We start from the raw sequence: 26,315 nt of genomic DNA, 5'->3' as shown, positions 1-26,315 counted from the left end.
TGCGGGGGTTTTAACTTTTACCAGACATCACAGATCATTACCAGAACATCACGCAAGTTTATTTCAGATATAACAGCAACGTTAAAATTGACAAGTTTAATTCTTGACTGCACCAAGTCAACTTAGCCATTTAAGTATTTTAAAAGTTATTCCCTCCAAAAACTGAGGGAGCTTTTCTTTTCCACCAGCACACACCATGGTTTCCCAGTAGTTCTGTTTTTCAGAGGACTTTCAGTGGATGAGTAAATTGCTCTGGGAAAATTTCAGAACTTCTTTCCCCTAATGAAAATGAACGGGAGCAAATTATGTTTTTGCATAGATTTCTCTGCAGATTCTTTTAGACCCAAACGTAATTCCATCAGTATCCCCCTACCCCTCCCAGTATGATTTTTACCTATTTGCCCAAGTAAAAGAGCTCTGTCCTGAAAAACATGACGGGCAGGTCTGTGAGTTTAAAGTTAACAGAATTCTCTTACCTCAAACAAGGTTTTTTTTTCATACATCCCAATAAACAACATGGGACATTATTTCAGTATTTACTGACTGACTCATGGTCATACGAACTAGGGCTGAGCTGCTGTTACCTCGGTTCTCCTCCTCTTTCTCCTCCATGAATGGGTAGAACAATTTAATACAAGCTAGATGTACGAGAATTCGCTCTCTACAAACCTTTGCAATTTAGTTTAAGCTACTAACTTGAGTGGGGAAAGAAATTCTACATCCTGGATTCAACATTTATGTCCTTCCCCTGTTGAAATAACATGTGGCAGATATTTTGTTTTCAATAACCACATGTAGGGATAAATTCATTGGACTGATTAGATACTCCAATTGAAATGGTTATAGAAACAGAGGCAGTGTGATCTCCAATTCATTTACATGTCAAAATCGCTGTTTTGCTCCTGGGACTTTAAGAAAAATGTTAAATTTTCCTTCAAACAAATGATGCTTTCTGAAACTCAAAGCACTCTTTTCTTGGCAACAGCCATCAGAATTTACCATTAAAGGTGCTTTATGCTAAATCTCTTTTAGCATTTGGACTGCTTCGGAACCAATACTCAAGAAACCATTGTGCTCTTCCTACGGTTTTCCTATCTCAAGATTAGACCCCTCCAGACACACTTGCCAATTCTCTCTCCTCTCTATTAGTCTTGGCACTCAGGAAGACCGATGAAGTCTATTGTTCGTTCACATTTTCTCCAGTAAGATTACAACAAGTAATTAAGATTACAACAAGTGCAAAAACATTATACCAAATCTTTTTGTCATTTAACATGTTTGCTGAGAGGAGACTTATTTTAAAGTCAAAGACAGAAAATCCAAGCCCTGCGCAGTGTTTCAGTCCAATGAAAACACCTTGCTGGGCTATCAGTATTGGCAATATAAAAAATTATAAATATTAGAGATTGGACGATGAGACTTTCAGCTGTCTCCCAATTGCAACAAGCTATCAACCCGTCAAATCCATTTCCTATACGCCAGAAAAGAATCTGGCATCAATCAGTCTGGTCAATAGAGCAGGTCACAGTGGCAATGTGCATGAACACCTCTAGACTTGTGTCTTCCCGAGAAGAGAAGCATTATATTCAAACAACCGCCCCCTTTCCAAATCCTGGCTCCATGGTGCAGGCACAGCGTGCAAACAAATCTGGATGTCCTCCAACAGACACGCCACAGCGCAATGATGCTCTTTCCCAAACACTGGCTAGATGTTCCTGCCTCTGTACTGTCAGACTCCTAATGGCCACAGGCTAGGCCACCTGTGCCAGCCACATTCAGTGTGCTTCTTGTGCCACAAAGGCCACAAGCGTTTCCTTCTAGGTACTTTTTACTGTGCTGGTGAGAACACCTGCTTCAGGTTTGTTGGAGGATAGCGACCTGTGGAGCATCGATCTCTAAGGTTGGACAAACTATTGTTGGGCTTACTGAAGTCAAAGGACCAGATCAAAATGGAAATCACAACAAACCTCTGGAAGCAGGTAAAGGCCTTATGTCTAGCTGGGACATTAAAAAAAAAATAATCTCCCCAGCCCACACACTAACAGTTAATGCCACTAGTAACGATCCGGAGCAGGGGAAATCAACCTGCTACCAAGCAGCCCACTCATCAGCAGAAAGCCCTTCACCTCAAATACTAAGACCAAAATATCTAACACAACCCACCCAAACTGCCCACCCACCCTTACCCACCAACAGGAGGAGAGGAAAGGACTGCTCCAAACCAAACAAACCCACAACAAACCAGCTGAGTATTTCTGACAAGGCGCACAGGGGTCCAGTTCTGGAGACAGGGCTCAGAAGGACTGAGGTGGGGCGAAGGCAATGTCTCAGGATGGCACCCCACAGAGAGTCTGAAAACCCAAAGGACCACTCACTCAACGTGACTGAATGAGAACAAGACGTTGCTGCTGCTGCTTCTCCTCTTTGAAATATCTGCTACTTTGTAGGCTCTGCCCTTCAATGTGAAAGCAGGGCATTTAAAAAAATCTGCAAAAAATCCTGAAAGTATTGAACACCCCAAATCTTGGGACCCCAACATCTGAACTGTGAAACGACAGCTCTACTCTACTGCGTCCTTCTTTCCATCGAACCATCTCACAAAAGTCAGAGAACAAAAACTATCCAAACATGATTTTTGAAGTCCTTGAAAGTCTGAAATCTTTTAGAGGAAAGGAAAGGAGAAGAGTCACAAGGAGGAGGAGGAGGAGGAGGGAAAGCCTTCAAAGAAAGAGGGGGGAAAATCAACGGGCCTCTCTTTTATTTGGCGACAAGCAAGTGCAAGAAAGTCCGTTTGTCACGCGTTCAGTTGTCTATCTTCTGCACATCTGCGCTCTGGCCAGAAGGGATTTTGAGGTTTTTCTGGAGCACATGCGCATCCGCGGGCTCTATCCTCTTATAGTAGTTCTTCTTTGTCTCAATAATCTCAAAGCCAAACTTCCTGTAGAAGTCGATTGCTGACTCATTGCTGATCTGGACGTGCCTGAAATACAAAGGGCATTAAAAAAAAATCGACTTTTAAGTTTTCTCTACAGATAAAAGGACTACCCCCATGACTTTCTGAGATAGTAAACTGTCCAGAAGCAGAAAGCTGATTTTTCTCAGTCTGTCCTATTGTTGGAATCAACTCAAAGGCAATACTTGTGGCGTTTGTATTTTATTAAAAATCCAAACTGTTGTAGTTAGCAGCCCAATGCATAGCTACTAAGCCACCATGCCTCTAAAAAGCCAAGCTCTCACATTAGCAAAGCACCTGGGTGAAATTCTGACACTTGATTATACTGTTTACCCACCACGCCTAGCTAACATTTACTATTAGGAGAGATGAGAGTCTGAAACTTAAAATGGGTTAAACAACCCTATAAGTGACATATTGAAACATGACGGGAAAAATAAATGAGGCCAAAATAAATCCCCTCTACCTAGGACTCAAATACTTGAATATCATCTTTTCTAGTCAATTAAAAAAAAGTCTGTTTTGGGTAAATGATCATTTGAATTTCCTCATTTCTTCCCCCAGATAACATTAATACCTTTGTAAGCTAAAAAGCACAATAACCTTACTATGAATATAGAAGACTTATCAGTGGTTATTACTGAAGTCTTCCTTGGTTCTTAATCCAAGGCTTCTGTTGAGGCAAGTCGCATCCTTCTTGCTAGGTGGTCCCATCTGATTTTCAACATCAAACTACTCTAAGAGCACTCACTGGTAGCCTTTAAGTAACAGAGAAAGCTCACTCTGAAGACCTGAATTTTAATCTTGGTCTCATCCCAGTGACTTCAGAGCTCCTACCCTCACATCATAAAGCAAAGCATGCATGAGTCTTATTTCAGTTTATCTACTTGTGAAAATAAAAAACCACCAACTGGCCAACCCAAAGCCCTGTAATAACTACTTCTATGGTGCTTCTAATTAAATTATAAAATATGTGCCATGATTTTTAAAATCCTTGTAAAATCTTTTGTCAATTTATTAGTATTTCAGATAAGAACATTGATTCCTATTAATTGCAGATAAAAATTATTTTACTTACAGATAGATGTTATCAAAAGTGCCGTCTTTTTCACAGATGTTTAAGACATGATTTAACATTTTAGTTCCTAGAAACAAAGAATATTAATTTTTAAATGACAAAGTCTTGTTATTTCAGCACACGGACTTGGCGATTATAAATATAATGTATAAAGTACCCACTATTGTTAGTTGTCAGAGTTGATTTCAACTCATGGCAAGAAATTCTTATTTCCCAAATTTGTCTTCACTAATATTTACACATGGTTAAAAAATGCTAGCAGAAAAACTTTTACACATAACCTCTTTCAGCTGAAGAGAAAGCAAAGCAAAATAGTAAAAGCAAAGAGATACAAATAACACATCTCTATAGGGCAGGCTTCCAAGTGAATAAACACAATTTTTTATGGGTAGTCCCTACAGGGTACAAATAGCTAAATTAATAGGCTTGGCTGGTACTCCAAAAGTTGCCAGTTTGAGTCTACACAGCAGCCTCTGTATCTGTCTGGCCATCCACTGGGGGGGGGGGGGGGGGGGGGAGAGGGGGGGGAGGGGAACCCAGCCCTTTGTAATCTAATGGAGCACACGTAGTTCTACTGTAACCTATCTGAGGTCACCCTAAGTTGGAATCAACTCACCTACAGCTGGTTTGGGTTGGTGCTTAAAATGTGTTCATCATAATTTGTAGAACTCAGGAAATATTTCCTAGCATTCGTAAAATAAATGGTGACTTAGTCAACCAGTCAGCATCAGTGACAGTGTCATTTGTATGCCTTCTTCAAGTACAACAGAACAAAACCCACAATCTTTACCTATTCCTAGCCTTCGGTAAGGTGCCAGACATCCTAGAGTCATGATGTAAAGTCTCTTCTGATTCTGTGACTGATCCACTCGGCAGCATACAGCACCAACTGCAATGTCATTGAAATACGCTGCCAGAGAAAATGCAAAAATATAAACCCCAAAGCAAACAAATACATGTAGCTTTCTCACTCCCCTTATCAGGACTGAACCTTTACCATTCTGAAAATCTAACCAACAACCCCACCCCCAAGCCTCCTACACTGTCTTGAGAAATTTAAATCTTCCTTTCAGACATTTAGATAAGAAGTGAAATTATACGAAGCCACACAGCAAATTTTATTTTAAAAATAAGCATCTCGTTTTTATCTCATTTTATATTTTCAAGATCCGCCCCCCCTTACCCAAGAATAGGCTTGCATTTTTCCTGTATAAAGGAGATTAGCTTAGTTGTCTAAATCTGCTCAAGTACTTAAAAACAATACAGATATCAAGCATATGTATTGGCAAATGAAGGGAGAGGGAGAAAAAAACATTGTATACCAAGTTTTGCTAGCTCGCCAACCTCCAGCACATCCTTGTAGAACTTGTCATTGTAGCTGACTGGAAAGATGACCTGATTTAATCTCTTCAACTGCTTGATATTGTGTGGAGTCACGTCTCCCAACTCGATCCGGCTACTGGAACAAACAAAATGTACTCAATAACTCAACAAATGAAGGCAGACATATTTTAAAGGCGAACATTTTTAAAGGCACCAAGCTTTTGTTCACATTAGCAATATAGTCAATCCTTTCACAGTGACTATATTCTTCGAAAGACTATCATTTTCTAAGCAAATTTTGTCAGCCATTCAGTCCAGATTGTAACCCACAGCTTTTTACATATGTATACATTTAAACACAAATGTAGTATACAAAAAGTAACAAGCTTAGAAAACCATTCCACCATAAATATTCAAACTTTCTTTTTAGACATCTATTGCTGATCAAAAGACTGATGATCTATAACCACACCCACTTCTCTCTAGTCAATTCAGACTCAGTGACACTATATAGGGTTTCCCAAACAGTACATCTGTATGGGAACGGAGAGACTCATCTTTCCTCGTTGAGTACCTGTTGGGTTCAACCACCGCCAATACAGTTGGAAGCTCAATGTCTAGCCCTATCATACCAGTGGGGAACCGTTATGATCGACAAGAAAGATGAGGCTCTCTGTTCCTGTAAAGATTCTCACCCTTGGAAACTGCACAGGGTTGATATGAATCAGAATGGACTTTATATTAGTGAGTTTAACAGTTTACAGTTTAACTGTAAACAGGTACCTCTGGAGGATAATCTAGCATTTTATAGTAAAAAAACCCAAAAAACTCCACTATCCCAATAATCCTACTTCTAGAAATTTATTATAAGAAAACAATCCAAATATGCACATAGAATAGTCACTGGTCCAGAAACAGCATTAAGAGGCAAATGAAAAATCCATATTGCTGGACTCCAGCCGGGAATGGAACAAGGGAATCCATATTATAAATCTACACCACTGTCTGAAAGTCAAGGTCAAAAAAGGTATCTGTACAACAATGGCTGGGGGCTGGAAGAATAGCCGTGAAAGGCTGCTTATGAACAAACAAATACTTCACAGGACTGGGTTCCTTCGGTGGGGGGTGATTTAGGTTCTTAACTTCCTGGGGCATCTCAGTCAACTGGTTAACTATCACGACTAGTGCTTCTGCTCTACCCCCTTGATCACTGTGTCACGCCTGGAGTTTCAAGAGCTTGTAAGCAGTCATGTAAGGCACAATAATGGGTTTATATTTGCCTGCAGCAACAGGGAGAGGAGCGTCAGAAACAGGAGGAGGCAATGGAATGCCCGGCTAATTGCCTGGAAGGACTGCTCCCTTCGTTATGACACCCAAAATGGCTATCAATACTAAGTATTTTGATCAGTTTGGAGACTACTCTCTTTGCTAAAGAAGTTAGAAGGAAAAATAAAGGGGAAGATATTCTGCTTTAAGCACTTCTGTTAGCAACAACAAAATAGTATAAAGTTCTCTGTCAAATCTGAAAGTTTGCAAATCTTGTCTCAGCATATCAAGAGTCCTAGCAGCCAGTGTTAAGATGTGGATATCTTAATGAGTAACACTGAGATTTTCTTGCTCAAGCCCTCTCCAATTTCTACTCATATGGATCTTTATTTCCAAACCAAGCGAACATTGTCATTTTCTAAGAACCTTACTATTACAATTTTCTCATATGGAATTCATGTCCTTTTCCCAATTGTTAAGATCATAGTAAAATACTATTTTGCCACAAACCCTTTCCTGATTAAAATCTAGTGGGTTTTAGAGTCCCCATGTGGCACAGAGTTAAGGGCTCGAGGACTAAGTTTACAGACGTACTTGGCAATCTGTACCTGAAAGGCCACAGCCAGGAAACCCCTATTTGGCAGCTGTACTTTGCGCACACAGAGCTTTCAAGAGCAACAATTTCCCCCTCATCAAAGTTCTTCTATTGAATCTTTGATTTTAAAATGTTTTATTAGTGGTATCATCTAGTCTCATGGCAACAGCACCAATTGTTCCCAAAGGCAATTGTCATACATCCCATTTTCCCTTCCTCTCTTCTCTCTTGCTCCAAGTGAATGGTGGATAGCTGTTGTCTCTTGGATGACCATTCATAGACCCAAGGCAAATAGAGGAGGAAGAGGAACGGCAGTACTAAATACCGGTGAACTAGGACGCCCCATTAAACTGTGATCCTAGACCGCCAAACCAAGGAACCAACTTCCACGAGGTTGCTGGTTACACCAGGAGCCTCAGAGGCTCTTTGTTTGTAAATAAAGAGGGCTTCAAAAGTTAATGGAAAAATTCCATTTTCCAAAGAACTTTTAGAAGTTCCCTGTGTTCAACTTTTTACCTACCTGTCCAACTTATTGACTGCAGTTACAGTAAACAGTGGTGTCACCCTATTCTTACTCATCGTGCTTTACCCCTCACACACATCTGTGTATATGGAAACACACTATTCATCACTAACCCACCCACCACCCCACTTCCATACCAGCAAACTTTGGTCTCCATACATTTGCCTGGTTTGTCTTTTTATATAGCTTAACTCATTGCCATCAAGCTGATTCTGACTCAGTGACCCCAAGGCAGAACTGCCCCTGTGGGTTTGAGCCCCTGACCTTGGGTTTAGGAGGCCAACGCGCAAGCTTTCCAGGGCTCTATTCTAGCCAACAGCAACTAAAACCAACCCGCCCTGTCTCTAGAAAAAGATCACAGAATTTTAGTCTCAGGTTGCTAATGAGTCAGAACCAACTCATTGGCAGCACTTGATGGTGTGTGAGTCTGTTTTTTTAGAATTGCTAATACTTAAATCAAGTGTACATTTGATGAGTCAATTTAAGTACAAACTATAGGGGACAGAAACAGATGGGACCCCTGAAGATGCATGTGGGGCTGAACTAGAAAAGGGCCTGAAGAGAGTTACTCAAAACTCTTTAGACCTGTACACCAAAAAGTGGAATAAAGAACTGTGGCTGATTGCACTTTTAGGGTTGGCAAGTAGGGTCTGACAGGCAGACAAAGGGACAGGACAGGAATAGCAAGAATATCCAGAGTTAACAGATTGAGAGACAAGTTCACCCCCTAAAGCTTTTGGAGAATATGGACTTGCACATACCCTGAATCCAGAACTGTGGCAGTAACTTTCTGTGTTTCAAATTTATCAATTTATGGCATTCTGCGATGGCAGACCTATGAAACTAATACAAAATCTGAAGAGAAAAAAAAAAAACCCAACAAAAACCCCAAAAAACAACAACAGGGTTTAACGGCAAGATCAGCAGTTTGAATGTATCAGCGGCTCGTGAGGAGAAAGATGAAGCTGTGCAACTCCACGATAATTTAAAGTCTTAGAAAGCCAAAGTGCTAGTTCTACGCGGTCCTAAAGAGTTGCTCTGAGTTGGAATCGACTCAATGGCAGTGAGTCTGGTTTTGCCAGCGGTTCTCACAAACCCTTTCACAGGGGTCTCCCGATTCATACCAGTATCAAAATTATAGTTATGAAGTAGCAATGAAAATGATTTTATGATTGGGGGGTTCACCACAGCATGAGGAACTCTATTAAAGGGTTGAAGCATTAGAAGGTTGAGAATCACTGGTTTAGGCGATTATGAAATAACCACACGGGAATTAATAGGACTTAATGGAGTTGAATGACAAAACATGATGGCTTACTATACTCTTACTTTTGTATTTGTCAGATATTTTTGATACTGATACAGTAAAAAGGACTAGTTTCTTTAATTCTTTACTGTTTTGAAAAACAAGTAAAACAAGGTAAGACCTTCAATCCTTACAAAAACCCACCACTACCACCCATGGTCCTGCGTGGGACAGCACCGGAGACACAGTGTGGGAACTGAGCCAGACCTGACCCCACCACACAGAAACAAAGCACTGGGGAAGTGCAGTGGAACAGCAAGGGAACAGAGCGGCAAGGTCCCCAGGGAATGCTGAAGGTAGACTTTGGGGCCAGGGTGGGGTGCCCCAACAGACTGGACTGGAAAATACTCCTGAAGGCCAACAAACAATCCTTTAACTAACTACAAGCTTTTCTTTCTTGTTGTGTTTTGTCTTGTTCTTTGTCAGTGGTTTGTTGTATATTGTTGCTTGGTTTTGCTCTGTCTTGTTTTTCTGCATGTTATTATGTCCGCAGGTCTGTCTAAATAAGATAGGCTGGATGCACAATCTGGAGGACAAACAACTGGACTGACAGTTCCGGGGAAAATGGGATAGGGAGAGGTGGGGGGAAAGGAAGTGGTGTTAACAAACCCAGGGACAAGGGAAGAACAAGTGATTCAAATTGGTAGTGAGGTGGGTGTGGGAGGTCTGGTTGGGCATTATCAAGGGTAATGTTACCAAGAGGAATTGTTGAAATGGGGACTGAGTATGATAGCGGGGCAGGAGGAAAGTCAAGGAAATAGAGGAAAGAGCTGGGAGGTAAAGGGTATTTATAGAAGTCTAGATAAAGACATGTACATATACATATATATTTATATATGAGGATGGGGAAATAGATCTATGTGCCTATATTTATAGGTTTAGTATTAAGGTAGCAGAAGGACAATGGGCCTCCACTGAAGTACTCCATCAATGCAAGAATACTTTCTTCTATTAAATTGGCATTCTATGATGCTCACCCTCCAGACACAACCGCTGATGACAAAGCGGGTGAATAAGCAAATGTGGTGAAGAAAGCTGATGGTACCTGGCTATCAAAGATATAGGGTCTGGGGTCTTAAAGGCTTGAAGATAAACTAACGGCCATCTAGCTCAGAAGCTAACAAAGCCCACATGGAAGAAGCACACAGGCCTGTGGGATCACCAGGTTCTGAAGGGATCAGTTATCAAGCATCAAAGAACAAAAAATTGTATCATTGGGTGCACACCTCCATGATATGATCGCTGAGGACAAACGGGTGCATAAGCAAATGTGGCAAAGAAAGCTGATGGTGTCCGGCTATTAAAAGAGATAGTGTCTGGGGTCTTAAAGGCTTGAAGGTAAACAAGCGGCCATCTAGCTCAGAAGCAACAAAGCCCACGTAGAAGAAGCACACCAGCCTGTGCGATCATGAGGTGTCGAAGGGATCAGGTATAAGCATCATCAGAACAAAAATATCTTACCATACTGAATGAAGGGGGCAGTGCAGAGTGGAGACCCAAAGCCCATTTGTCGGCCACTGGAGATGCCCTTGCAGAGGGGTCTAGGGGAAGAGATGAGCCAGTCAAGGTGCGATATCGCACTGATGAAGAATACAGTTTCCCTCTAGTTCCTAAATGCTTCCCCCTGCTCTATCATAATCCCAATTCTACCTTGCAAGTCTGGCTAGACCAGAGGATGTACACTGGTACAGATAGGAACTGGAAACACAGGGAATCCAGGGCAGATGATCCCTTCAGGACCAGGGGTAAGTGGCAATACTGGGAGGGTAGAGCGAGAGTGGGTTGGAAAGAGGGAACTGATTACAAGGATCTACATGTGACCTCCTCCCTGGGGGACAGACAACAGAAAAATGGGTGAAGGGAGATGTCAGACAGGGCAAGATATGACAAAATAATAATTTATAAATTATCAAAGGCTCATGAGGGAGGGGAAAAAAAAGAGGGCCTGATGCCAAGGGCTTAAGTGGAGAACAAATGTTTTGAAAATGATGAAGGCAATGAATGTACAGATGTGCTTTACACAATTGATGTATGTATGGATTGTGAAGAGTTGTATGAGCCACTAATAAAACTTTAAAAAAAACCACAAAAAGATGACATCAACAAATGTACAAATATACTTGACACAATGGATAAGAGATATGAGCCCCCAATAAAATGATCAAAAACAAACAAACAAACAAACAAACAAACAAACAAAAAACCCACCACCACCCACCCTGTAGCTTCTCCATTTCTAGTTGTCTGAAGCTTTCAGTTTGTAGAAGTTGAATGAGAGTTGGATAAGAATGATCCTTCTAATCTGTCTGGTCCTGCACCTCCTCAGTCCCAGGAGAGTTTTTGGTCTGTGGTTTAAGTATGATCCAAGGACTTTTATTCATCAAAACCAGTGTCAAACATGTTTGAATAAAGCCTAATGCAGTTTAAATGTTGCCTTAAGTAATTGGAGACAATATTAAGTAGATGAAAACAGATAGTAGAGGGTAGGAATAAATTTAATCTTTTAAAATTACTCTGTAAAGAAAGAATTCTCTTTTATAATAGCTTTGGAGAATTGTTTCCTTGAATAGAAATTAATGGCATAATGTACATGCTGTGACCACATAAGAGCAGACTACCAAAAATGTCTGCATTGAAAAGATTCAGGAACAGAACCATCATAAAGAATAGAATTTTAGGGGAACAGGATGTCCATAAGGATGTCTGAGAAAGATTACCCAAACAGGAGGGGGAAAACTTGGAGAAGCAGTATCACAAAACTCAAGACTGGTTTCCAAAGCTCACCAGTTAAAATCAGAAGGCCCACTCAAATGCTCCCTCAGTGCAAGAACACTTTGTTCTAATAACCTGGCATCCTGTGATACTCATCTTTCTGACATGATCGCTGAAGACATAATGGCTGTATAAGGTAATGTGGTGAAGAAAGCCCCAGCTATTACAAGATACAGCATCTGGGGTCTTAAAGGCTTGAAGTTAAACAAGCAGCCATCCAGCAGAAGCAACAAAGCTCACGTGGTAGAATCACACCAACCCATGTAATCACAAGGTGCCCACTGGATCAAGTATCACAACACCCAAAGCCCATCTGCAGACAACTGAACATCCCCTCACAGAACAGTCACAGGAAGGAAAGAGCCGGCCAGAGAGCAGTATAGCACAGACAAAACACATACCACTCCACTAGTTCATTAATGCTTCCTCCATCCCACTATCATAACCCCAGTCCTAGCTAACAAATCTGGCTAGACCGGACGGAGCATGTACAGATAAGAGCTCTTGACACACAGAATCCAGGACAGATAAACCCCTCAGGACCAATATTGTGAGTACTGATAACATGAGGGTAGGGGGAAGGTGGAGAATGTGGGGACCGATTGCAATGATAGATGTACACCCCCCTCTGAAGGGGACGAACAACAGAAACGTGGGTGAAAGGTGACAGTGGATGGTGCAAAATATGAAAATAAAAATAATTTTTAAATTATCAAGGGTTCACCAGGGTGGAACGGTGGGGGATGGAGGGGAAAAAACAGAGCTGATACCAAGGGCTCAAGTAGAAAGAAAATGTTTTGGAAATGATGATGGCAACATATGTACAAATGTGCTTGATACAATTGATGTAAGGATTGTTATAAATGCTGTTAAGAGCCCCAATGATTTTTTTAAAAGGCAGAGGGTCAGACATTTCTGAATTTGAGAAATCTAATAAGGAAGAACTGAAAATGGGTACAGAGAAGTAGAATAGGCCATCTGAAAAAACATCTTGTGAATAGAGTAGGTTTTACCTAAAAATAATAAATTTTCCCAATTAGGCTATGCTACACTATTAGAGACGCAAACTACTCACTGTCATTAAGTTCATTTAGACTCACAGTGACCCTATAGGACAGACTAGAACTGTGGGCTTCAGAGGCTACATGTTTACCAGAGTAGAGAGGCTCAGCTCTCTCTTGCGGGGCAGCGGTGGTTTTAAACTGCTGACTGCGGTTTAGCAGCCAGGGCTCCTGTGGTACACTACGGCTTCAATATGTGTGCTATAAGCACAAGAGCCACAATGCAAATTTAAGTTTGTATGACTCTGAAACCTGGATTGATATTTGCCTTACATTTATACTTTATACTATTTAAATAAACTTCACATTATTTAGATCTATTATTACTGGCCTGAAGTAAACCCAGCCAATTGGCCACATGTTTTGATTCAGTTTTGAATCTTAAATTAAGTTGTTTATTAGTATTTATATCTTTTGACTTTACACGATACTTAAATTTAGCTTCTCTTGCTTTATTCGTTAACTTATTTCCTTAGCCCCTGTTGGCATTAACGTTTAGACCCTAGCTACAGAAAACTGAAGACAGCATTGATTAAATCGTCATTCTCTAAAATAAGACAAATCAAGTTGATTCGGACTCTTCCGGACCTAAATAAGGACTGCAAGATTGTAAGCCTTAGTGGGAGCAAACAACCTTATCTTTCTCCTGCAGAGCAATGGTGTGTGTGAATAAGCGGCTTTGTGGATAGCAGTCCAATACTTAACCTTAAGCCACCGGCGCCTTAACATCATTAAGCAAGCACTCAATGGAAGTTAGTTAGTAAAGTAATGCCAATTCTGCTCATACTTGGAGGAACAAAATTTAGTGGTAATATTCTGAAAGACCACAAGATGGAGACATGGCCATAAAAACTGGATCTTCATAAATTGTGACATTCCAAGTTACAAAGCAAAAAGTAAAAGTCAAATATACCCACTGCCATCAAGTAAAGTCTAACTCATAGCAACTACTTCACAGGGTTCTGAGTCTATAAATCTTTACAGAAGCACCAGCTTCATCTTTATCCCAAGGAGTAGCCTGTGGGCTTGAACCACTAACCTTTCAGTCAACAGCACAATGTTTTTACCTACTGCACCACCATGACACGTTAGCTCAAGTACAGAAAAATTTAAAGAATAACCACATATACTTTGAATGGGTATTAAGTATATCTTGGCACAAAGTTTTAATTAGTTGGGTTACTTCTTATGTAGAGTATCTGATCTGACCTAGAAGAGATCTTTAAGAAGAAAAAACAACACCTCTAGAGGCATGTATACTTCTTTATTTTAGACATTATAGATGAACTTACCTACAATGTATAGTTAGTTGTCAATAAAGACAGACTCAAGCCTATATTTGAATTCCCACAAACAAGCTACATTAGCCACCTCATATTCTTTTATAAAGGAGTTACCTTTATTCCTCAATGTTCTTAGATGGCCTCCCTCCAAAATACTTAGATGCGTACCTTAAGGTACATTTGCATAAAATTTTAACAAGACCCAAAGTATGACCACAGTTCTTTGGTAAAAATATTTCAAGGGGCTTGGGGAGTTTGGTAATGTCCTGTAGTTTATCAGGGCAGATAAATCCCCAGGAGCTGCAATGGGAGTATCAATACCATGAGGGTAGGGTGGGGAACAAGGGGGGAACCGAAAGCAAGGACTGACATATAACAGCCCCCTCCTATCCCAACGAACAACAGTAAACCTGTGTGAAGTGAGACAGCAGACAGTGTATGATATGAAAACAATAATTTATATTTTATCAAGGGTTCATGAGGGTGGTAGGGTGGGGGAGGGAGGGAAAAGAAGAGGAGCTGATACCAAGGGTTCAAGGGGAAAGAAAATGTTTTGAAAATGACGGCAATATATGTACAAAGGTGCTTGATACAACTGATGTACAGATTGTTAGAAGAGCTCTAAGACCACCCGATAACACTATTTACAAAATAATAAAATAGAAACAAAAAAGATCGAGTGATGGTAGCACTGAGGGAGCCTATGGGATGGAGTAGTGGCCTCCACAGACCAGATAAGTAAAGCTCAGTGCCTTTGAGTAAAAGACTGGCTTGCTGAGTGGAATTCCCTTTGGGCATCTATCAGGTTTTTAAAGTAGTATTTGTTCAATGGGACCAAGGTAGAGGGACCAAGTGGCTCAACCCAGAAGGCCTTTCAGCATAAGAAGAGCCACTTAGGACAAAAAAAAAATGGTTATCTTATAAACCCCCTAACTTTGAGTATTGTAAATGAGTTCTGAGAAGCCTTTGCAACAGATCAACAAACACGGCAAAAAGTAGTTTCACATGACAACAGACCTTTTCTGCTTTGTGCTGGTATTGAGTCGGATTATTTCCCCCCATTGGGTAGCAGGAAGAAGCTAGATTTCCTAAACTTTAAGACATAGGACAGTACCTCAAATATTTGAAAAAATTGGTAAATTACTTAAATCTGAAAATGCCTATATCCTTAATACAAACGACAGGCTTTCTCTTCATTTTAACTAAATTCTAGAATAGGGTTTTTCAATCTCAGTATTACGGTCACTGGCTGGATAATTCTTTGTTCCGAGGGATGAATTAACGATTGTAAGATATTTAGCAGGATGCCTGGCCTCTACTCACGAAGATGCCAGTAAGTACCACTGTTCAGCTGACAACCAAAAATGTTCCCAGATGTTAACAAGTATTGGGGGATTTGCTCCTTCTAGTTGAAAGTTACTATTTTAGAGGGTTAGCAGGTACCTCACCAAGTTGTGGGACCACAATCAGGGGTGCAAAAATATCTCCAATTATTTGGAGACTAGAAGTGCTAAATACATACATGGACATTTCTACCCAAAACAACATTAAAAAACAAAATTAGTCGTTGAGAATATTTCCCATGGTGACTGACATCTTCAATTAGGAGAGGTCCTTCCCAGTTTTGGTCTCTCTCTTTTTTTTAAAAGATCATTTTATTGGGGGCTCGTACAACTCTTAAAACCATCCAACCATCCATCCATTGTGTCAAGCACATTTGTACATTTGTTGCCATCATCATTCTCAAAACATTTGCTTTCTACTTGAGCCCTTGGTATCAGCTCATTTTTTAATAAGTAGTCCCAGAATTCATACAATACAGAATTCTAAGATTTTTATATGTACACCTTTATGCTTCATTTTTATCCATCAATTCTGCTCCCTAGACATTTTACTTCTATTATGTCACAGGAGAACCAGTGCATCTGAACTATGTTGTTGGCAAAGGATATTTAAAGTACTATGCATTACCAGAACAAACCAATTTGACCTAACTTAAGTTCGGCCAGAACGCTCCTTTGAAGTGAGGTGGGTGAGACCTATTTCAGACATGTTATCGTGCCTGGAAAGGGACATCAGCTCGGTAAGAGAGTGTGCAATAAAGGCCCACAAAGAGATGGGCACAGTGACAGCAACAATGGACACGCAGATGGTATAGAACCAGGCAGCGCTTTGTTGAGTTGTGCACAAGGTCACACTATGAGCTGGAGCCCACTAATGACACCTACTAACAAATTCTTTCGGCACTTTAGACCATCACCTCAGCTTCAATTCCAACAGGCAACTGGATAAGGAGCCTTGGTAGAGCAGTGACATGGCTTTCTACTCCTGTGAAGAATTACAAGTCGAATCCAGGGCAGATATCCCTTCATGACCAGGGGTGTGAGGGGCAATACTGGGAGGGTAGAGGGTGAGTGGATTGGAAAGGGGGAACCGATTACAAGGATTTACATGTGACCTCTTCCCTGGGGGACAGACAACAGAAAAGGGGGTAAAGGGAGACGTCGGACAGGGCAAGATATGACAAAATAATTTATAAATTATCAAGGGATCATGAGGGAGGGGGGAGCAGGGAGGGAGAGGAAAAAAAAAAAGAGGACCTGATGCCAAGGGTTTAAGTGGAGAGCAAATGCTTTGAAAATGATGAGGGCAAAGAATGTACAGATGGTGCTTTACACAATTGATGTATGTGTGGATTGTGATAAGAGTTGTATGAGCCACAATAAAATGTTTTAAAAAAAGAATTACAAGTCTCAGAAACCATAAGCTAGAAGCCAGTATCAACTCCTTGGCAATGAAAAATGATGGTAATTAAGATAAGTCATGGAGACAAATCCACCACAGTGCAGTGATAACCATCTTTTAAAATGCCCTTTTCTGTTTAAAATCTTTGAACAGCCAGCTGTACATGATTCAATAAATAAAATTAACCTAACTTACAGGAGCCCTGGTAGCATAGCGGCTATGTGTTGCATTGTTAACCACAAGCTGTTTTGCTGGAGAAAGATGAGGTTTTTCTATTCCCTTAAAGAGTTAGTTACATTCTCAGAAACGCACAAGAGCGATCCTACCCTGGTCCTATAAGGCCACTATAAGTTGAAATTGACTTGATGGTATTTCTTTTTCTTTTTTGAGCACTACATATAAAGTTCTTCACTACTGAGCTACAAGTATTGGTCTAGCCCTCTCTCTCCTTCACGTTGTGAATTTCCCCACCCCACCTCAAGTTTTTCAGCCATACAAAATTACTTAAAAAAAAAAATCCCAGAAATATCAACCATCTCTGTGTCCCTGGCTCTCTTCGACACTGTTTTTGCAACAACAGACTATGGTGCCCCCCCCCCATCCCCTTACAGAGCTAGTGCGTCCATTAAGTAACAATATCGGCTGGTCCACTGTCAGTAAGGACACTCAGAAACAGTGGACAGGGACCTTTTAAAAAGAGGGTGAAGGTCTTAAAGACCAGTAGGAGTAAAGAAGCAACATAAGCAAACAGGTACAAATAAACACGTTTTTCGGGGTGTGGGATCAGTGAGAAGGACTTCCTAAAAACAGTGGGGACCACGTTACTTTTCGCTATGAAAGAATGAGTCATTTGAGGGAGAGGGTAAGGAGAGAACAGTTCAAATGTGACTCCAATGTTTCGTTTCTTTTTTGGTGCATAGAAAGTCCGAGCTGCTCGGCGAGAACTGACCAATGTGATGCATTCAGTGCTACAGCAGCCACGATGGCACATTATCAGAGCATGCCCTCCTGCCCCTTGAATTCTGAGAAGGCAGCGACATGCTGGCACAAGACTTACAATAGTTGGCTCTTCCTGTTCAGGTTCAAGGTGTTCCCTTAAAACAAGGAAATCAAAGTCCACAAGTCAAGAAAATTAGTAACCCCAATTAGCTGCACACTAAAAAACATGATTGTTAAAAAACAAACATGATTGCTTTGAATTTAATGCTATAAGCTTCCTTTATTCAAAAATTATTCAACATTTATCCAAATAAATTATTAAACAATAAGCTATTTAAACAACAAAACAAAACTCTCACTGCCATTTAGTTGATTCCAACTCATGGCAACCCTATTCATTGCCCCTGTGGGTTTCCAAGACCGCAGACTTCACGGGAGCAGAAAATCCGTTTCTGCTGAGAAGCAGCTGGGGGTTTCAAAGTGCTGGCCGTGGTCTGCAGACTAGATCTACTGCTAGAAAAGACAGTGTTTGCTAAAGAACAAGGTCTGGGAAACTCAATGAGATGGCAACAGACGCAACTACACCAACGATTATGAAGATAGGGGAGAACCCAGCAACACTTCACTGTTCAACATTGAGTCAGAGAACAACTAAAATGCGAACATTTTGTTTCTTTATTAGCAACCAACTATATACCCTACAACCAAACCCCAATTGCACCAAGTTGACTCTGACTCAGAAAAATACAAGTAGAGCATTCATTTAAATAAGTATACCTTAAACACAATTTCCTGGAAATGTTTAAATGCTCCTAACTACACGTTATTTCCCTTGGTTATCTTGTTTAAAAGTGTCACCTGTAGACGTTGGACAGGGAAAGATATGACAAAATAATACTTCATAAATTATCAAGGGCTCATGAGGGAGGGGGGAGCGGGAAAAAAAAGAGGACCTGATGCAAAGGGCTTAAGTGGCGAGCAAATGCTTTGAGAATGAAGAGGGCAATGAATGCACAAAAGTGCTTTACACAATTGATGTATGTATGGACTGTGATAAGAGTTGTATGAGCCCCTAATAAAACATTTAAAAAGTGTCACCTGTAAAACATTTTCTTTCAAATGATCTGGGTACTACACTAACCACTCTGACACTATACACTAATATGAAGTGTTTCAAGCTCACTTTCCAAAGAGCATTACATTTGTTCTGTAATTTGACATTAAGGCAATCAACACCCCAATTAAAAACTGGCCAAATTAAAGCACAAAATTATACAAATGGTCAGAAAAAGGGTTGGTGGAATAAAGAAATGCCATTTCCTTCTAATCAACAAGCAAAGTTAAAACTGCATTTAAGGATATGGACTAGGTATTGCAAATGGCTTGCCCTTGAGTGAAAGCCATTTGATGATCAGTAGATTGATTCATCCCATGGCAGGATGAGCCTGATATTCTGTACCATTAATGTTACAACCAAGAAAACCTCAAGGAGCAACACATTCCTGCAGTTACCAAGATTAGGAATCAACCTGACTGAAAACTAATCTGGTTAAGAAATGTATTTCTATCATGCTAAGCAGCTCTGGTGGTGTAGTGGGTGACTCAGGTTAGTGTGGGGCAAGCAGTTACCAGCAGTTCAAATCCACAGGTCATTCTGCAGGAGAAAGATGAGGCTTTCCTCTCCTTTAAGGTTGTTGCCATGAGTTGGAACAGATTCCACGGCAGAATTTTCATTCATTGCCTAATTTTTTTTGGCAAAATGTTTGGGCCTGTGGTAGCCAATACAACAGTGATTAGCTACAAGTGGCAATTTGAGTGTGGCTCATGCAACTGAGGGAATTGAATTTTAAATTTTAATCAACTTTAAATTTTAAAGTGATATTTCAAGTCAGTTTTTGGACAGTTTTTAAGTATGTTTAGAACTGCTTACGTATATGAATTTACTTTTTCAATTTCCTTAATATAAGCATTTCTGAGGAAGACCAGCATCTGAATGAGATTTGCTGTGAGTGCGACATGCTGGATGTTGAAAACTTACAAAGGGCTCAAACAAGGATGGAGCAAAATGAAATTTAATACGGCTGTCTGTGTTCTGGCAAAAAAAAAAAACCAAACCCATGGATGTTGGAAGATAGCGTTTTACAAAGGAGGTTCAGTTAATGCACATGGTAAAATTAATCTGACCATGGACTGCAGTAACAGGATTGTGCTATTAAAACAAAGATGGCAGCAGCCCTGTTTCCTTAGACTTCTGACCATACCTAGATTAACATTAACAGTAGAAACGAAGTTTGAAATCATGGTAAAGAGAATATGCCTTGAAGTGATAGGTGAATGCCTGAACAACGGGTTTAAAAATCTGCTGTTTAACTCTGAAAGATTCTTGATTATTTTGCTTTGCCCAGGATTTTACCAAAAGTTGTCCATAATTTCAGGAAGGGAGTTGTGGTCACATCACTAATGGCAACGTAGCCATTTATTATTAATATACCCAAGATTCCTAGTAGACATATATTCTCAACTATACAAGGATTCTATTTCTCCTTTAGATTAGGGCTTTACATTGTGTTACGGGTAGGTGATACATATGAATTTGTCTCAACAGACAAAAGGAGACATCACAAAGCTATTTGTTCAAATCCATGACCACAATCAGTATCCCTTAAGTCACTGGTTCTAAAAAAGCAAAGAATATGAACTGCAGGTTTACAAAGGCAGCAGAACCTTACTTTACCTTGGTATTTGTTGTTTACTTTGCTGACAAAAAGAGCAATAAAACATAATTAAAACAAACCTGGTTTACTGAAATACATGTACATAGTGAAGATACAAACTTGTGTACAGCTCAATTTTTGAAACCCGTGTAGTCAGCACTCCGATGAAGACTTCCAAGTGCCCCTTTCCAGCAAGCTGCCATCAGAGTTAGCGCAATTCTGCGTTCTTCAACATAGGCTAGCTAGCTTCTTACCGCAATTTCTTCTGTTTTATTTTCTAGTAGCATTTCATCAGGATAACTTTTCTCTTGCTACAGTTTTTGAATTAGAACAAATTTAGGCCTCATTCAGCTTTCTATTATCATTACAGTCCCTCTTCAGTCATGGCTGTTTGTACTCTTTAGAGAAGAGTAACAGATAAAACAAATCAGCTTATCTTCCACAAAGTCCCTTGTTCTTTAAACAAACTTATGCATAAAGGAAACAACAGTCTTGTAATACACCTCAAATTCTGGGACCTTTAAATACATGCAGTTAGTAACTACAAATGTTATCGACTATACTGGAAAGACAAATGCTTAAGTTACTACACTGGTATATCCTAATGCTTCAAATAATGACCAACAGGTACAGACTTGAAGAACACCTACACAAAACAGTAAGTTATAAGTTTCAAAAAGATAAACATAGAGAACAAAGTAAAAATGTTTAAATAGATTGATGTAGAGTTAGGAGTTCTGCATTGTATCGGATTTCTTGTGCTATTTTATGTACTGCTCTGTCAATGTGAATAAAAATGTAGCATGCAAAACTTCATACATGACCCACATCATCATGACTGTTTCATTTCACTGGCCCTTTCAAAGTCAAGAGTCAGGACTGTAACAATGACTGCACTGTGCTACAGTCTTTGAGTTCAAGGATCTTAAAATCTTTTTGACAATGTGTATTGCCAGGGGCTGTACTGGACAGACTTGGAAACACAAAATAAAAAGTCCTTTCCTGGAAGCTAGTTCATGTGGGACTACATCTACGAAATCATCTTACTATTTAAAATTAAGAACACAATTCTAGGCATCTGAGAAGCCCTTTCTATGATTCATTAAAAAAAAAGCAACCTTATGGTAAAGGAGGAAACCTCTTAATAGATCTTCAACTCTCGACTAAGAAGTGATATAAAGTATACTCCAGGGCTCTTCATTTCTGTTACAGTGTCTGGCATGAGGTACAGGGCTCAATAACAAAATTTTCTTAGCTTTCCTCTAAATTCAGTCAGTTACTCATTGATAGGGAGGAGGATGATCTGCTCAATCAACTAGTAGGCTCACACACATATTTAAGTTACAAGACAGTTGTTCCATGTGCAGACTAATTGAAGGCAGAATATGAATACGTTTGGTCCCATCTGCATTGCCAAGTCAGGTATCAAAAGCAACACTGCATCCTAGCAAGTCTGAGATGGAGCACAGCTTGGTTGTAAACATTCAGAATAATTTCTGTGTCTCCCTTTTATAATCGATGGCAGCGTCACACTGAGAACTCTTTGGCCTCATTCGGTTACTCGTTACTTAACAGCACAAGGCAAACATGCCTGACAACTAACACACAGGAGCAGCACCCACATTCAAAGTGCTTGGAAAACAACAACTCCCGACATTTGAAATCATATACGAAACAGCCAAACTTCCTACATCGTTATTCAGCTGCAGAAACTAGTTCCTATTCTCCTCACTTAAATTTCCTGACTGGAACTCTTTAGGACTTGATTATGAAATAATACAGGCAGGGAGTGAAAATTTCCTAACGCCTAAACTTTTAACGATTTTAAACATAAAATGTACAATTCAGCATTAGAAATAACGTTCAACATTTAAAGCAGTCAGAACAAGGAATTATGTTACAGACCGAGGTCAAATTAAACTTTCTAGCTTCCTCTGCGCGCGCACACACACACACAAATTTTGACCTTTGTTTTTAGGTAGTATGAGATTACCTTGGATGACTGACCTTTATAGGCATTCGAAAAAGGCTACTAGAATAGTTTGGAAAGCTCCATTAAGTAAAGGCAGTTCTTTGACGGACTTGTTAAAACAAAAAAACCCTCAAGTACCCTAGAAAGCCATTAACATTCATATAATTTTCATTTCTTTCCCTCAGGGTAGAAAAGGTCCCTCTCAAAAGAGAGCTTCTTTAGGCAATGTTGCTTTTAATGAAAACATCCACAGTATTATGTAATTAACGCTGCAGCGGTCCTAAAACTCAAAGCATGAAGCATTTTACCCAACTGAAAAAGAGTCGAGCCAAAATAATCCTAAATTTCCACCGAGCGGGAAACGATGCATACCTGACTGATCGAACTTTACAACTTTCGCCAACCACCTGGAAAGCAGCTTCGAAGGCACGGAGCACCCCCACCCGCAGCACCGCGGGGCAATAGTAAACGACTGAAGCAATAGCCCCACCTACTGATCAGCAACGCTTCCTGAAACATTTTGGCACTCCAAGCCTCCTGTGCTCGCGCTCTCCCCCTCCTCCACCCGCTCTGACCCAACCCAAATCCAGTTGAGTCACTAGGTCTTTATTAATACTCATCTTCATGCTCTTTATTGCAAACCGCCCCCCCCTCTCCAGAAGGTTCTACACGCCTCCCCGGTGTGAACGGAACTACACGGTGTCAAAGAGTGTGGTTTGCAGCGCGGAGCCCAAATGGGGAGCGCGATCGGGCCGCTCGCACCCCCTGGACTGGCGGGCCCGGGCCCAGAGCCCGCGGCTCGGCAGTCCGCTCCCGGGCGCGGGGGGCCCGGGCGCTTCACAATAGCTCTCCCCTCTTGCCCCACTCAATCCACAATTATCCGCAGGGCCGAGCGGCTGGCCCCCCCCGGGCTGGAGTCCGCTGCCCCTTCAGCCCGCCAACAGTCCGAATCTTGCCTCCACCCGCTCCGTGCGCGGGGTGCACGGGGAAGCCCTGAAATCGCTCCCCCCGCCCGGCTCCCGGCATCGCTCCCCTCCTCCGCAGCCTCACTCCCGGGCCCCTCGCCCGAGCGCCGGGCCCTCCCCGGCTGCCCTTCCTCACCCTTTCATCTTCCCCGCCTGCTGAGGCCGTCTTTACCACCGATCTCAGCGCCGCCGCCGTCCAGAGCTCTCCGCGCCCTGAGCTCGGCCACTCAAGCCCTACCAGCCGGCCTCCTCGCCTGGGGCTCCGACGGAGCTCGAGCCCGGGACCGAGGTGGCGAGAGTCGAGCGCGGGCCTGGGGCTCCGGAGGGGGCGGGGGGTTCTCCCGCCGCCGCGCTGGGGCCGCCGCTCTCCACACGTGCACACGGAGCGCTCGGCTCCCGCCCGCCGCTGCCAGCCAGACCCGCCGCCGTGCGGTGACCTTTCACCCCGCCCCTCGGCGCGCCGGCGCGGCCGCCGCCTCTCGCGCAGCCGCAGTGCTGTCCTCCTCGCACCCTTCCCCCGCCCTTCCCCTCCGTCCCGGGCCCTCCATCTTCTAACTGAGCGACGCCCTCTGGCGTCATTCTCCTCCCACTCTTTACGATACTACCCGTGGGCATGGCCTGCTTGCGCTAGCGGTAAGGTGCAGATTTCCCCCACGCCTTTCTGTCTTCTCCCTCTTGAACGAGCTCCATCTTTCCCAACCCTCTGCTTCAGTAGGTCGTGTCCAGAGTGACCTTCTAGTGCTCTGGTCTCCTAATGAGATTTTGGAAACACTGTTCTTCGTAAAGTCCGTGGGAGTCCCAGTTAAGTGAGTTTTTAAAAATAAGCACACGTCCTGAACAAGCGGACAGATAACTTGGCATCCACCCAACGCGCAAGTTTCGCGATCACATGATTGGGCCAAATCTTACGGCTGGGGATTTTACCGGCGGGCCCCAGGAGGACGGAACTCCATCGCCATTTCCGGTCCCGAGATCGAGGCGCCAACGTCACTTCCTTGGCGATGCGCGTTAACCCTTTCATCCACGCCTCCTACATTGTGCTTCAGAACGTCATCCTAGTGACCTTTTTATGTTGTTGTTGGCCTTGGAATTGAATCCTTAAAAAAAAAATTCCAACCATCTTCAAAAAAAAAAAACAACCCACCACAGGCTCCTGGATCGCTGAGCGCGCGAATGACGGCGGCAGGGCGGGGCCGCGGGTCACGTGAGCGACTGGACCCGCCCCCCCTCTGCAGCTGAAGCCTTCCCCTCCCGCAGTGACAGAGCCTCCGGGTCGGTGGTCGGTACTGGTCCTTGCACCTCGCGCCCGGGCGGGTGAGTGGCGACGGGTAACCGGCAACGGATCGGGATATAGCAGGAGGGCGGGAAGGAAAGAAAAGAGGGATTATGAGCGACGCTCTTCGTCGCCTGGGGCTTACCCCCCCTCCCCCGCTGTCACACTGCACGGGCCAGCAGTTTATGTGACCGGTTCTGCCGAACCTCTCTCCCCACCGAGGCAGACCTTGCTGCCGAGGGCTTGCGAGGTCCACCTTCTCTGGGCTTGAGGATGAGTCGCGGCCATTATGGTTTTCCATCAGGAGTCCTTGAGGTTTTGGGGAGTGGGGTTGCTTCGCCTTGGTCGCGAGGTTCCATTCGCTAAAGTCCATTTTCTGGCAGGGATTCTGAATCCCCTTACCCCTGGACCAGGCTGGGGAGAGAGGGGCTAGGAGATAGGGAAAGCCCTGGAGCTAAAGGCGTCGCCGGTGAGACAGGCTGGTGGGAGGGAATGTCACTGGAATGGCCCTCACTGCGGAGTCGCCGAAGAGCGTGCTTCCGAATGTGCCTTCTCGGTAATCCGTCGGGTTTGATCTGCCGTTCCTGCCGGAGAGAGGTGCTGTAGGTCTTCACGTGATTTGGGGTGGGACTGGAAGGATAAAAGCAAGCTTTCGTCTTTCACTTCTCAGATTTTTATGGTGCCTAGAGAATGGAGAGAGACACCAGCTCCAGAGCAGGAGCCTTGGTGGCGTAGTGGTTAAGTGCTAACCAGAAGGTCAGCGGTTCAAATTTACCAGCCTGTGCTCCGCAGGAGAAAGGTGTGATCAGCTTCCTTAAAGAAGCTGGAAAACCCCTTGGAGCAAATATACCCTGCCCTGGGGTTGCTAAAGGACGGCAGTGGACAGCCTCCAGATGGGACGAGGATAATGCGACAGCCTTGATTGCACGGGGAGGTGTGGGAAGATGGTTTTGCAGTGTCGTGATGCAGTGTAGGATGCCCAAACTGGCGGATTGACAAATGGCTTTCCCCAGAAATCCAGCTGGTGACCAAGGAATATAATTAAACCAAATCTGTCCAGACCAGTTTAATTGTGCTGGTCAAGGTTAATTTGAGAGATTGTTGACTACATATTTCCTTGCCGTTTGACAAAGACATTTGCTATGCCTCCCTAAACTATTTAATTTCTACTCCTAACAATTCCTTGACAAGTTTTGGGTTTAATTTTAGTCAAATACCACTTTTTCCTCTTCTTAGCTTTCCCTTTAAACAATTCAAGTGACCTCTCAGATTTTAATAACCGTGTTTTGTGCAAATACAGAAATTGTTTTGCCTAGTTTTTTAACCAACCACATACTCCTATTTCAGACGTAATGTAGTAGGCAATGTTTTGCCTCCAAACACTTTGCTTTAAGGAACAGTGCTTCTTAGTTTGAGGTTAAACACCTTTATTTGTACTACAAACTCAAGAAAGCTCTTTGGTTCTTTTACATTGAAAGCCCTTATAGAAATTACAACTATAACGTTTTAATTTAAGTTTATACCTTTATTTGAAAAAATTGTTTTCA

General features: G+C 42.2%; 2 protein-coding genes across 5 annotated transcripts in view; one reads left to right on the top strand and one right to left on the bottom strand.

The window, feature by feature from the left end:
- Window positions 1-24,469, bottom strand: NAA50 (N-alpha-acetyltransferase 50, NatE catalytic subunit). Of its 3 annotated transcripts, none has more exons than XM_075542515.1 (5): window positions 24,420-24,469; window positions 5,354-5,490; window positions 4,822-4,941; window positions 4,032-4,098; window positions 1-2,980 (listed from the first exon to the last, which is right to left on the bottom strand). In XM_075542515.1, the coding sequence occupies exons 1-5, from the start codon at window positions 24,452-24,454 to the stop codon at window positions 2,803-2,805; spliced, it is 537 nt and encodes a 178-aa protein (XP_075398630.1). In that variant the 5' UTR covers window positions 24,455-24,469; the 3' UTR covers window positions 1-2,802. The 3 variants fall into 3 exon arrangements, with proteins under 3 accessions (XP_075398630.1, XP_075398631.1, XP_075398632.1); XM_075542516.1 differs by lacking the exon at window positions 24,420-24,469 and adding an exon at window positions 23,632-23,948; XM_075542517.1 differs by lacking the exon at window positions 24,420-24,469 and adding an exon at window positions 23,632-23,948 and having other exon boundaries at window positions 5,354-5,487.
- Window positions 24,033-26,315, top strand: part of ATP6V1A (ATPase H+ transporting V1 subunit A) — a 61,295-nt gene continuing 59,012 nt past the window's right edge. The window contains exon 1 of one of the 2 annotated variants that reach the window (XM_075542514.1): window positions 24,033-24,128. The gene's annotated coding sequence lies outside the window, so the exon portion shown is untranslated. Of the gene's footprint in view, window positions 24,129-24,169; window positions 24,810-26,315 lie in introns of those variants that run through there. The other variant, XM_075542512.1, reaches the window with a different exon arrangement.

This window comes from Tenrec ecaudatus, chromosome 2, assembly GCF_050624435.1.
Source record: "Tenrec ecaudatus isolate mTenEca1 chromosome 2, mTenEca1.hap1, whole genome shotgun sequence".
Classification (NCBI taxonomy): domain Eukaryota; kingdom Metazoa; phylum Chordata; class Mammalia; order Afrosoricida; family Tenrecidae; genus Tenrec; species Tenrec ecaudatus.
This window is presented reverse-complemented; position numbering and strand designations above follow the sequence as displayed.

Bases quoted from the DNA above. Each gene is read 5' to 3' on its own strand.
- NAA50 (XM_075542515.1), bottom strand. From the start codon at position 24,454: ATGGCGATGGAGTTCCGTCCTCCTGGGGCCCGCCG. The intron at 4,942-5,353 runs GTATACAATGTT...TTTCTCTGGCAG, and splicing joins TGGCGAGCTAGCAAAACTTG to CGTATTTCAATGACATTGCA. The intron at 4,099-4,821 runs GTAAAGATTGTG...CTTTGTTTCTAG, and splicing joins TTACCGAAGGCTAGGAATAG to GAACTAAAATGTTAAATCAT.